Raw genomic sequence first — 12866 nt, 5'->3', positions numbered from 1 at the left:
GAGACACTTCCACACAGAAAGTAGTGATGATGATGATGATGATGATGATGATGATGATGCTGCTGCCGTGTTGTTGGCCTTCTTCAGAGACCACAAGACGAAAATCTGGGATCAATCAGCTACGAAGAATAGTGTAAGCATTGTTGGCTCTCTCATTCATAACTTTTTGGATGTTCTTTAACTAGGGAAGCTTTTGCAGAAAGACGCAGATAGGTGGAGCATACAGTCGAGTTCCTGGAATAGTGGTCTATTTTGCCTGCTGGTCTGGCTCCTAATACACAGCTGAATTGATCGGAATGAACTGGGACCCCGCAGTGCTCTCTTGGCTTTGGAAGCTAATTATTTCTTAATGAATTAATTAATTTTAAACAGGAAAAGACCCACTGAGAGGAAACATCATAGGGTCCAGTACAGTTTGTGCAGCCAAGTCTTAAATGCGTATTAAACCCACTGTACAAACCGACCCTTTAAAAAATATATATAATTTACAGAATAGCTGCACGGCAAACAGTAAAAACAAAAACAGATTGTCAGAAAATATCAAATCCACAACTTCTTTTTATCAAATTTACCAACGCTGGGTTAAGGATAAGAACATACATGGAGAGCATAATATTTAAATAATGTATTGCGATAATGTGCATGAAAAGTTTAATCAAGACGAGCAAGCTTTCATTAGAATTACAAGGCAGATAGCAGGCATGAGCAGTTCAGATGTATAGACAAACAAGAGCTTCAACACAATTCAGCACAATATTTGCTAAAACTGCACATCAGTCACCAAGTGTTTATTTCACAGTACATGTTGCTCTAACAAACATGGCCATGTGATTGCATAAGGCCCCCAAAACAGGTCATCAGGGACAAACAATGGTTTACAAGGTCACATTTCTTTGCAGTAGTGCTGTTCAAAACGACACATGATATTTATTCAGCGCTTACGCATTGCAGTAACTTTGTAAAGCACTTTATCAGCGTTGATCGAAGCTCAGTACAGTCACACATCTGGCAGTGTTGATTCATTTGCAGCAATGGTTGTGTTACTCATCGTCGATGCTGGGGCCACAGCAACGTATTCAAGCTTGAATCCACCGGCACTCACAGATGAGTCTGACAGGAACTTCAGTGTCATGACATTTCCTGTGAAACACAGTAAAGGGTACTGTTCATTTGGACTCACTGATGAGGATATATAACCCTATATATGAGTGTTGCTCATTATATCCCGCTGGTCAAAAGTATCCCTCGGGGTCACAGGGAGGAATATGATATATTATTTCAAACATATATATTAGGCTATCAAATCCCAGATGAAGTAGTTATTATCTGACAAGGGTTTTGGTCTTTTCAATAAAATGTGCTGATCACTTATTAATAAAGTGTGATGATCAGTTATTAATATAATGTGCTGATCAGTTATTAATAAAATGTGCTGATCAGTTATTTGGCTCTGTGGCAGGCTGTCACAGGATAACATTATTGGGAATCTCAATAAAAGTAAATGGCAAAGAAATTCTACCTATCGTATAATACACATTATATACTTGAAAATCCCAAATATATTGTAATACACAAGTCCACATATTAGACAGCATTTTCAATATAGTGCATTATATGTTTTGTTTCCGCAAGCCTTGTTAACATCAGTTTGTTTTTTTTGCCTGATTTTGTTTTTAAAATAAAACCTGAAACTTACAAAAAGCAATTATGTGTGCCCTGGTGCTTTAAGTGCTTGCTGCACCTGGTAACCATCAGTGTTGTTTGTGGGAAACCAGCCTCAAGCAGAGCGGTTCCGCAGTCAGGGGTACTAAACTGAATTTTCATACAGACGAAGTGACAAACAGAATCGCGCAGAAAAACATACTGCATGGCTTCACTGAAATGGTCAGAGCACAATATGTGTACATACCCAGTGTTTCCTCTCTTTAACTTAACATTTACTGGGTACCGGAAATTACAAAATGAAGAAGGGTAGAACAGCAAGCTGTAGGAGATTATCAAAGAGTGTGCACAGCTGCATAAAGGGCCGTGAAATCCCCCTATCCCTACTGTAGGTGCAGGCAAAGTTCTTCATCTGTAATCTAATCATGCTCTAAATTGTTTAATTGAACTAATTACACCTCCATCCAGACCCTAAAACAGTATTTAATTTATTTTCCCTATTAATCCTCTAGTGGAATGGCCCTCCAAGACAGGAAGTGCTTATAAACTGTTACTCATAAAACGGAAGTGTCAGTATTTAAAACTGGGTTGCAAAATGGCCCTATTGTAAGTAATGCAGTACCACCCCCCTGTGATATTAATTTTCCCAGTGGTACAACACATAACGAGACAAGCCACCTTAACCCCCTTTATACTTAAAAATGATACCTGTACTAATAAAGTCTTCTGGTAGCTCATCTCCACAGAATCTGGAAAGGAAGACAAACATATCTGTCAATATGTGTCATGCAGAGATGTCTTGCACTGCATAGTTTGCTTTGTTTTAGAATAAAGAGTTTAACATGACATGGTAGTGTGTTCTTGATGCAAGATTAAAACCAGCATGCTTCCTTAATATTCAATGCCACATAGACAACTACTCCTTATAAGAATCTGCCTGGAGTTGCATTATTTTACAACACCGCAGTGCAATGAAAACTAAAGCTTTCCTTTGGAAAATGTTTTCTAATTTTATTACGAAATTTGAGTACAGCTGGGAATAAAACATATTAAAGAAAACCAATCCAAACTCTAACTGGAAAACATTGCATATACCTTCCTGAAAAGCCTGAGATGTCGTCATAACTGTCAAACACTTCCAGAAAGTCAGCCAGGCAGCCTGGGTCATCTTCCACGTCAAAATCCAGGAACCTCAGGTGGATCTGCTGGCCATAGCGCACCCTGATGTGCCAGTAGCAGATCTGCTTGTCTTCATATTCGTCTGGGTAGCCAGGGGACTGTATAAACCGCCTCTGATCCGTCAGGACTCCCCCACATTGCTTTGCTTTTGTAAGAAGTGAAAGCTGGTCAGCTTTGATTCAGTCTGTATACTTTATAGCATAGTAAGTAACACCAGATTTCATTTGAATTGAAACGTACCTTTCAATGACATATTTATGAGGATGGCAATCATTCTGTGTGTTTTGGGGGTTATTGATATTTTTATTTGTGTTTACCTGGCTTTGAACTTGCCAAGAGAGTCTAACTGCTGCTGCTGAGCAGACATTCTCATTCCATTCCAATCATGTGATAAGGTGACCTTTCAACTCTCTTGAAAGGTCACATGCAGACATGCTCAAAGGCAGGAAAAGGCAGGTTCAGAGAAAAAATTTGTTGATATTGGAACCACTCAGAATTATTGTAAAACCCATACAATACTGTAATATACTGGATAATACTTTATAAATCTGAGATGATCTAATATCAATAAATAAAAGCAGAACCTAATTCGCTGCAATGTGTGGTAATTTTATAACCAAGAATCTGAGGAAAGCCTAACAAATAACACTGCATTCAAAGTGACATTTTATAGCTTCGTCTTTAGACTATACAGAATGAACTGGCTTGAGGAGCAGAGCTAGGGGAGGGGGCAGGGACCTGGAACAGTGTGCTCTCCGAGGGCGGTTCCTGAGTGGAACTGTGCCAATACACACACACAATGGGATCCATTTCAAAAACTTAAAACTGCCCTAAAATATGATGCCATTTGTACTGTATGCAGTAATATTAATGCGTGGGCCAATAAGACACCCCTGTGTCACCCCCTAGTCTCTGTAAGTTGCTTTGGATAAAAGCATCTGCTAAATGACTAATTCATAACTGCTTAGGATAAATAAAACAGATCTCAGAAACGGACACCTTTGCTTTCTCTGTTAATGCAAAATGATGATTTCATGGGTGCTTCACTTAGAAAAGGAATAGCCGCCAGGGGTAATTCCCTTCTTATGTTTGTATTTCTGTCTTAGCTTTTAGCAGTCCTACACACAGATCGTAATGTTTAACATGGAATTTATCAGTATTGCTATCCATGCTGTCACAGAAATCTCCGAAATTAGGTGTGGGACTATAGAGCTTCTAAGTTAATAGTACTGAAGTCACACTGGTCTGCATGGAAAGAACAAATGCTGTACTGTACTTGTTGTACTGTACTGTATGATGGCATTGCATTAGTCATTTTTAAAATGAAATGATTATTCATGTCCTGGCTGCCATGAATAATCCTGATGCATCAGTGTGTGACTCTTTGTATTTATAAGGGTGTGGCACTCTCCTCACACTTATAACTGCAGCAGTGTGTCACTAACCAGTAGGGTTGTAGCAGTAGACATCCCATCTCTCACTCTTGTTGAGACGGTAACCGTAGTCAATGATGCCAACTCTCCCGTATCCACAATTGGAGCCAGACTTCACAATGGGGTATCCGACTCTTCCTTTATCAAACCAGCCAGCCGCACACACATGAAAGCCTGAGCAGTGGAAAAGAAATGAGGAGCAACAAGGCACGGCTGATATTGCTCATTAAAGTGGAGTCCAAATCCACCGGAGAGCGACGTGGTGGAATGTTTGAAGGAAGGCAAGAAGGAGTTTTATTCTGGCCTCTGTGAGGAGCACATGCAAGAACAGTTTTCCCAACCTTATAGAAAGCATTCTGTACTGCTGTAGTAAAAGCATTCCAAAGCACTGTTAAAACACACTGCAATTAACGTAGCTATGTAACGAAATGCTATCTTTCTGTGAGAGGGAACTTTCTGTGCTCATACATTCCTAGTTGTTATAATAATGTAATTATGACATTATTACACGTTAAATTGGAATATAAAGTATAAGCACCCATACAATTACCTGACTCTTACAGTATAACACAAGGACTCAATTATTACATTGTAGTGTCCAAACAATTAATGGAAATCACGTAATTACTATGAAACGTGTAGAACATTTAAAAACCTAAACACACTGACTACAGGACGAGAAACATGCATCACTGAACACACTGATTGGTTTTGGCAAAACTTCTAGCTGGCAGAAGATCGACAGATTTACTTCCAATCCATTTCCCCAGTGTTGCAATCCCACATGTTGTTACAGTAAATATAAGGTTTCATATGCATATGGGGAGGTCTGTTAAAGGTTGCATAGATATGAATTATTACTAACTAAGCTGCACTTTTCCCTGAACACTGTCCAAGGAAAACGTTATATTGTAATCATTGGTTTATCCATCGTTCACTGAATATGCAGACCTTGAAGTGGGCTGAAGAACTGTATCAGTAGGTTTCTTGTGCTGAGTAAATCCAATATGTATGGTAAATAAGAAGTATTTTTCAAAAGCAGCGACTGTATAAAATATAACCAATTTCAACAAGCAACTTTGTGCACTGTTCTATAGATATTTTAGTATTTACTAGTTTTAACTGAGTCTGATTGACTGTCTATGAAAAATGTTGATTTGAAGCATTGTATCATTTTTACACTGGGAAACAGCATTCCGTCCCATCAGGAAAATCCAGAGCCTGGCTGGCTGCAAGAGATTCACTAACCTATTTTGCGAGCTGCCTCCAGCTGTGCATGGCTAGCTAGTTTTCCACCCTCATACTTGCACACAGCCTTCGCCTCTTTGTAAGTCAGCTGGTACCTCCCTTTCCGTGATTCTCGGTGGTAAACTCCTGCAGCTTGTTCTGTTGAAAACAAGGTAATTAAATATTACAAATGTTCTGTGATAAGACTGCACTCTTCCTAAGAAAGTCTTTAGTATTACAAATACAAAGGTCAAGCCAGCCTAAAGCTACAGTGACTCCCAATCACTGTGTTCAGTTCAATAGAGACTGTTTATAACAGTACTAACAAAGTTAACTTGCTGTTAGCACTTGACTACACCTTGTTAACCCCTCTTAAACAGAGTTTCACTGGGTCAACTAAACAGGTTGGCACCCTTCTGGAATACCTACAGCAGTAGGAGGTTATGAATGCGACGCTCTTCTGCAGCTCAGGGAAAGCAAACAACAATGTACCACTTTACTGGGCATGTCACTGATACTGATATGAACACATTTCAAATCCGTAGCACATTTTCGCTTACACAATTCATCCATTGTTTACTCTTAGTGAACGTTCCTACTCTTCAAGGGTTTTGCCTTTCCACCAGTGACGCAGTATTGTAATTTGATTAATTTAGGACTAGCATTGCTGTAAATACAAAATGCTTGTGGCAGGTTATTGATTCCAGATGTCCAGTGAAGGCATGTCGTAATTCATTAAATGGATGTTGCCATTAAAATTCTATTGTATTTTTTTATTTTATTTAATTTAAAAAAAAAAGGTTTTGCCTCCCCAGCTGCGCTGATACAAAAACACCACACGCTGGACAGTTCGGTACACTTTCGGAAGAGGCGAGTTTTGGGGCAGGAAATTTGTTAAACACTTCTGTTAGAAATGTTGGGAAACTATTCCAGGTGAGATGAAGGGTACTGTAGTTTCAAATGACATTTTCAGAGTTATTTTTACTTTGCCCTAACCCCTTTATGATGTTTGCAATTATTTCTCAGTGGCTGTTATTGTCCTGAGGTTAGAAGCTGTTCTTCATGTTTACTTGCCAGTCATAGACACATGTAACACAGGCTAAATCAGCCACAATGTCTTCATGTTAGCAAGTGTTCACAACTCAATCCACACAGTGTAACTAGAGGGCTCTGATGTTTGCTAACACAGAGACAGTTTGGTTGGTCTAGCCTTTCTGGCATGTCTGTGGTTTGCAACTAGAATGGTACAGCAGCTTCTGAGCTCAGCTCACACAACTTTAAACACAGTACTGGAGCGATCAGAGCCGCTCAGAATGAAGGCAAGCATAATCAAAAGGAAAGGGGGCAGGAGAAAACAAATATGAAAAAGTAATCTGAAGCTGCTTGCTGTTTCGATATGCCCTAACCTACCGCCTCCTTCCACAGGCTGGTAATTGCTACGGTACTGTTGCACAACAGCGAACCAGCACATCATCTTTCCAAATAAAACTGAACCTGAATCACAAAGGAAGCAAGTTGGACAAATCTTAAGTGGTATAGACCATGTTAAACCAAGTTACTGTGCCACTCAGCTCAGAAAACAGAACTGGAGGTCCAGGGTGGAAATTTAGAAGCAATTGCTTTTTACTCAGAGAGTGTGGAATAGTTTACTGGGTTTTAGCTATAACACTGGGGTCATTCAAGAAACTATTCAATTGTGCCCTGGGGCAAATAGTTTGCTAGAAAGGGACCAGTCTCAAAGTTGAATGGCTTCCTCTAATTAACAGTGTTTCAGTTATTATTTCATTTTCTTTACCTAATCAGGCCATTCAAAGGACACTACAAACTGCTTGCACAGTGTTTCATTTTCTAACTTTCTTTAGCATTTTTGCCAGGTTCACTTCCCACCTAATCACCGTGTAGTTAATATATATATATATATATATATACTTGTCAAAGTCTATAATTAGGGTATCAGTGCCTTCCCCCTCTGTCTTAGAAAGGCAGAGGGAAGTTAATTTAAGCTGATGCTAGGTTTTTTAATGCTAGTACCTATGACATATGTTTGAATTTGAAGTTGCTTTACCCCATATTTTGAAACGTTTTGAAGACATTCTAAATTCTAATAAATATTTATGGGTAGAGTAACTTTAAAAACAAGAATATCTTTAAAGAGTAACAAACCACATCCAATCCATCAGAAAAAGGGTTTCATGAATACGAATGAGCAAGAGACAAGGAAAAACACTTTATGTAATGCCTTCAAATACAATTCAGATTTGTTGAGATCTTAATGGATTGGTTGACAGCTGATGTATATACTGGTTGTAGTAGAATAAAAAAATAAGTCTTACCCAGCCATATGGAGTTGTGCAGTATTCCATCCTTGTATCCCCAGGCTTGGGTCTCTTCCAAGAGTAAAAAAATGGCACAAATGAGATGAAACGCTAACATGTCCACGGTTTGCAATTGGAATCCCTGTGTTAGCAATGCTGCTGGAGAGGGACTGTGCAGAAGCAGCTCTTGCTGTGCTCAGGAAACATATGGTTGCCAGACTTTTATACAGGGGGCTGCCCGCTCGACTGTAATTAGTGCTGTGAGGTCACCAGCCTTGCTTAAACTGAGTAACAGCTTCTGCAATTGCTCATAATTAACATAATGTCTGAAAGACTTCTGTTTTTTAATTGTTTTTGTCAACAATTCCTAGCAAATGATGTATATATTTTATTATTGTCCTTTCTCATAAAACAATAAACGCAGGCAACAAAGAATGTGTGGAATGGAAAAAAGAACCTTCTCAATCCGCTCTCTTGCTTGCATTGCTGTGACCGAGTGAAACACAATTAAAATGTTGAACTGCTAAAAATCATGAAGACATTATTACCCGATTCTGCCCTGCATAAAGTCCAAACATGTTTTTAAAGATTCATTTTTAAAGAAGACCCCGCGGCTCTCCAGGACCAGGGTTGGCCAGCCCTGCGCTATGCAGTCTTTATTTTCTGTTATTTTAGTACTTTGCACTAGAGACTGTGTTGGAGGAGGCTGTGTGGTCCCATGGTTAAAGAAACGGGCTTATAACCAGGAGGTCCCCGGTTCAAATCCCACCTCAGCCACTGACTCATTGTGTGGCCCTCAGCAAGTCACTTAACCTCCTTGTGCTCCGTCTTTCAGGTGAGATGTAATTGTAAGTGACTCTGCAGCTGATGCATAGTTCACACACCCTAGTCCCTGTAAGTCACCTTGGATAAAGGTGTCTGCTAAATAAACAAATAATAATAATAATTACCTAATGAAACCTAGAAATGACTATACTAGTTACAGAACTCCACTTACCTAATGAAACCTAGAAATAACTATACTAGTTACAGAACTCCACTTACCTAATGAAACCTAGAAATAACTATACTAGTTACAGAACTCTACACTTAAAGGGCAGCAGTGTGGAGTAGTGGTTAGGGCTCTGGACTCTTGACCGGAAGGTCGTGGGTTCAAACCCCTGTGGGGACACTGCTGCTGTGCACCCTTGAGCAAGGTACTTCACCTAGATTGCACCATTAAAAACCCAACTGTATAAATAGGTAATTGTATGTAAAAATAATGTGATATCTTGTGACAATTGTAAGTCACCCTGGATAAGGGCATCAGCTAAGAAAATAAATAATACTAATACTTACCAAAAGAGAATTTTACGAGGGGCAGTTGGACAAGAAAAAGAAACAAAGGTTTGAATCCGAGCTGTCTGCACGAGTTCAGAGTCATTTTACACTTGCTAGCTTGTTCGTACTGTGTCCCAGCTGGCTTGTAGTGCTCATCCTTTTCTGTAATGCAACCCACAGAGGGAGTACAACGGACAGCAGCGTCCTTTATGAGAACAAGGAAGTTCTACAGCACTGGCAGCTCACAGCATCTCTGGGTCTATTGGAAGATCCACAGTACCAGTATTAAAGCTACAGTATAGAGTCCCACAACACAGGTTTGGTTTTCTAATACAATATGATTGTTTGGTGACTCTATTACATGAATCCAACAGTTCACCCTGCTTGCGCATTCTACTTTCGATGGACGAGCTTTAGATGTAGCTTATATTCCCTATAGGCCAGCTTCAGGTATCGTGCTTCCTAACTCCTATCACTTCCAGGTTGTGATGATCAGCTGGAAGCCCTGCTGTAGTTTAGTGAAGCCAAAGAAAAAGCGGTTCTCTTTTTTTCCTCCTGTTGCTCTTTTGTTAAAATAACATTCCAGAGGAAATCCCTAACATTTTCTTTTCCTAGGGTACCACAGAGCTTATTCTCAAAGCTGCTGATTCCTGTAATTGACTCCAAGTTACAACATGAGGAACAAACAGCTTCTGAATGCTTGAGAGGCCTTGACTTGTGTTGCTTACTTGTTCGATACAAGTAAAAGATTTAAAATTAGAGAAACAATAAAAGAACTGTCAGCTTTTCAGCTGTAGACCCATAGGCTTAAATACTGATTTTCCAAATTCATGTTTATCATGATCAGGATCTTTCCCCTGTCCAGCAGAGGGCACCAAATCCATCCAGCATCTCAGTTCTGTTTTACAGGGTCATTTGTGCAGGTTTTTCTATTTTATTATTTTTCATGAATTTAAAGTTACATTTAAAATTAAATAATCAGAATATAATATAGTAGACTCACAGTAGTATATATTACAAATTGTATACAGTATTTTTGGAATAACAAAACACTTACATGTAAACAAAACAATTACAGTGTTCTGTAAGCGGAACACTAACAAAAGCCACAATGTTCTGAACAGGTATGATGGCAACACTAATCTTTAAATGAATAAAACTAGATTGAAATATTCCGGATTGACAAAATAACCATTCCCATATACAAATTATCATCCATGTTGTACACAGTCTGCATTGCAATCACGATTTGATCGCTATTCTACTGAAAACACCTAGATGGCAATAGAGGGTCTGTTTCAAATGCCTACTGAATACAGGGAAAATAAATAAATAAATAAATAATTACTGACTGGAACAGACAACCAAGATTGGGTGTCACGTGTTGAAAAGGTTTTTAATGTTACCTGATGCGTGTTTAATTGTAATGTACGAGGTAGAGAGAGCGTCATATTTTATAAAAAGCTACATCTTGAATTGATCATATCTGTGAATCATACCTTGATTTTGTTATAACTCCTTTTGTGTTGAGCAGCACACAGACTGTCATGCACTAAGTCGTGCCTTTAGTCAATTCTACATTCTGGTGCGTGTGTGCGTGTTTTGACAGGTGCCCATGTAGATGTATTACAGCTTCTGTAATCTATATGCCGTATATACACAACACAATCCACTGTGTTTACAAAACAAGACTGGCTACCTCTAAGCTTACAGGGGGTGGGAACACGAGAACCAGCTATGGGTATGTACGCAGCTCTTCTGCTGTTAAAAAGGAAATATTCCATGTATATTCTAGAATATAATAGCAGGCACGTAGAATGGATGCAGCTGAATCAATACTGCCCTAACCCTACACTGCCAAAAAAGCTTTTTATTTCAAGATTACAGTAGAATCATTTTCTCAAATAATATTAACTAATTTGAAATAACTGTTTGTTTTTGAAAAAGAAAGACAAACTGGCACAAAGCTCTGTATTCCCCTTCTGATTTTTTTTTTTCCTTATGCAGAGACAACCACAGAGTGACTGGAACACAGTTGACTGGATTAGCCAGATCATTTCTTTAGACTCCAGTTAAGGCTATCTTGTAACACATATTTGAATTATTATTATTTGTTTATTTAGCAGACGCCTTTATCCAAGGCGACTTACAGAGACTAGGGTGTGTGAACTATGCATCAGCTGCAGAGTCACTTACAATTACGTCTCACTCGAAAGACGGAGCACAAGGAGGTTAAGTGACTTGCTCAGGATCACACAGTGAGTCAGTGGTTGAGGTGGGATTTAAACCGGGGACCTTTTGGTTACAAGCCCATTTCTTTAACCACTGGACCACACAGCCACTTCATAAACCACTTATGCCATATGTTCCAAACTTGAGGGCCCGGTATATACATTGTGGGCAGACATACACACCAGTATTACAAATCACAGGCGTGAACAAATGACTCTCCGGGCACAAGCTTTCATGAAGAGATGCATATTCCACTTCATTCTCATTGTGAGCCTAACATGGGAACTAGGCCATAGTCTGCTACATGCATTTGCATTATAATGAGCTTTTAATCTGAAGGAAAACAAGTTGCTGTACCTTTTAGTAACCCCCAAAGCAGAACGAAGTGGGGGCAGGGTGTTTACTCATGAAGTGAGCTTTATTTTGTTTAGCAACATCAATACAAACCAAGTTTTTTTTTTACTTTGTTTTTTTTTAATGTAAACAGTTAGTTTTCAACATATTTGTTATTTTTTTCGTAAAAAAACTAAACGCATTTTTAATGTAAACCCTCCGTTGTCCAACTTTTTTTCATAACTTTTTTTTTTTTTAATTCCTAACATTTTGATCTATTCATGAGATTCTTACAGTGTTTTAAGTAACTCTGAGCTAAAATAATAACTGAAAAAATGCGTTCCTTTTTCTTTTTTTGGCTCATTTTAAGCCAAAGTAAGCAGAATGTGATCTTTGCAAAACAGCTCTGAATGAATTGTGTTTTTGGAGGAACCTCGTACGGTATTCATTAGAAAAGCACCCGAGAGCAAAACGCTTGGTGAAATCTAGAAAAACAACCTGTCACCAAAACGTCCTGTTCTTCTGTTCCAGTTAAATGCTAATTTCACCTGGCAGGTTGCAAGTCGGTCAGTGCGACATTAGACGGGGAATAATTTCACCAGCAAGTCACAGATACACTTGATCTGGATCAGCTGAATATGTATGTACAACACTTATTTTATATGGAGCAGCACAGCTCATTCTATTCAATCAACTTCAAATCATTACCATTCAAAAAGGGTATGCTTTCATTTCCCTGGAGAGTTGCATGCCTGATCCCTAAAAACAGTAAAAATGCAGGTCTGCATTCTCCCAGTTCACAGATAACTAGACCACACTTAACAATCGCAGTTTTAAATGTAGTTCACCGGGTCACAAAAGCATAGCATCTGGGTGTGACGCAATTTGCTGTTTGTCTGCCACGCTGAGTTAGCAATAATATAGGCGTGGTTAAGGTCTCAAAGTGAATCTAAGCAGTAGCTAGGGACTACTTTGTAAACTTTGCTGGTGCAGTACATAGGGAGGGACTGTCTAAGCAACGTGCTGTTTCCAACCCCTGCAAAAAAACACAAAAGAAAAACAACTTTTTGAAGTAGCAAAATACATGCTTAACTAGTGAAAGCATGATCTTACAGGCTGCACTTTGCCTGTTTTGTGTATTACTGTGCATGCCTTACTAGAATTC

At 39.0% G+C, this 12866-nt stretch overlaps 1 protein-coding gene across 1 annotated transcript; it reads right to left on the bottom strand.

Moving 5' to 3' along the window:
• Nucleotides 1-615: 615 nt before the first annotated feature.
• LOC117426822 (tumor necrosis factor-inducible gene 6 protein-like) lies at nt 616-8027 on the bottom strand. The gene is made up of 6 exons (XM_034044889.3): nt 7835-8027; nt 5523-5660; nt 4287-4448; nt 2758-2986; nt 2371-2411; nt 616-1140 (listed from the first exon to the last, which is right to left on the bottom strand). The coding sequence occupies exons 1-6, from the start codon at nt 7932-7934 to the stop codon at nt 998-1000; spliced, it is 813 nt and encodes a 270-aa protein (XP_033900780.1). The 5' UTR covers nt 7935-8027; the 3' UTR covers nt 616-997.
• Between the last annotated feature and the right edge of the window lie 4839 nt (nt 8028-12866).

The sequence above is a fragment of the Acipenser ruthenus genome, chromosome 11, assembly GCF_902713425.1.
Source record: "Acipenser ruthenus chromosome 11, fAciRut3.2 maternal haplotype, whole genome shotgun sequence".
Taxonomy (NCBI): Eukaryota; Metazoa; Chordata; class Actinopteri; order Acipenseriformes; family Acipenseridae; genus Acipenser; species Acipenser ruthenus.
Note: the sequence above shows the minus strand (reverse complement) of the source record. Positions and strands in the feature narration are given on the sequence as shown.

Excerpts from the sequence above, each read along its gene's own strand:
- LOC117426822 (XM_034044889.3), bottom strand. The coding sequence starts at position 7,934 with ATGTTAGCGTTTCATCTCATTTGTGCCATTTTTTTACTCTTGGAAGAG. Across the intron at positions 5,661-7,834 it reads GCACAACTCCATATGGCTGG|AACAAGCTGCAGGAGTTTAC; the intron begins GTAAGACTTATT and ends TGTTTTCAACAG. Across the intron at positions 2,412-2,757 it reads ATCTCAGGCTTTTCAGGAAG|ATTCTGTGGAGATGAGCTAC; the intron begins GTATATGCAATG and ends CTTCCTTTCCAG.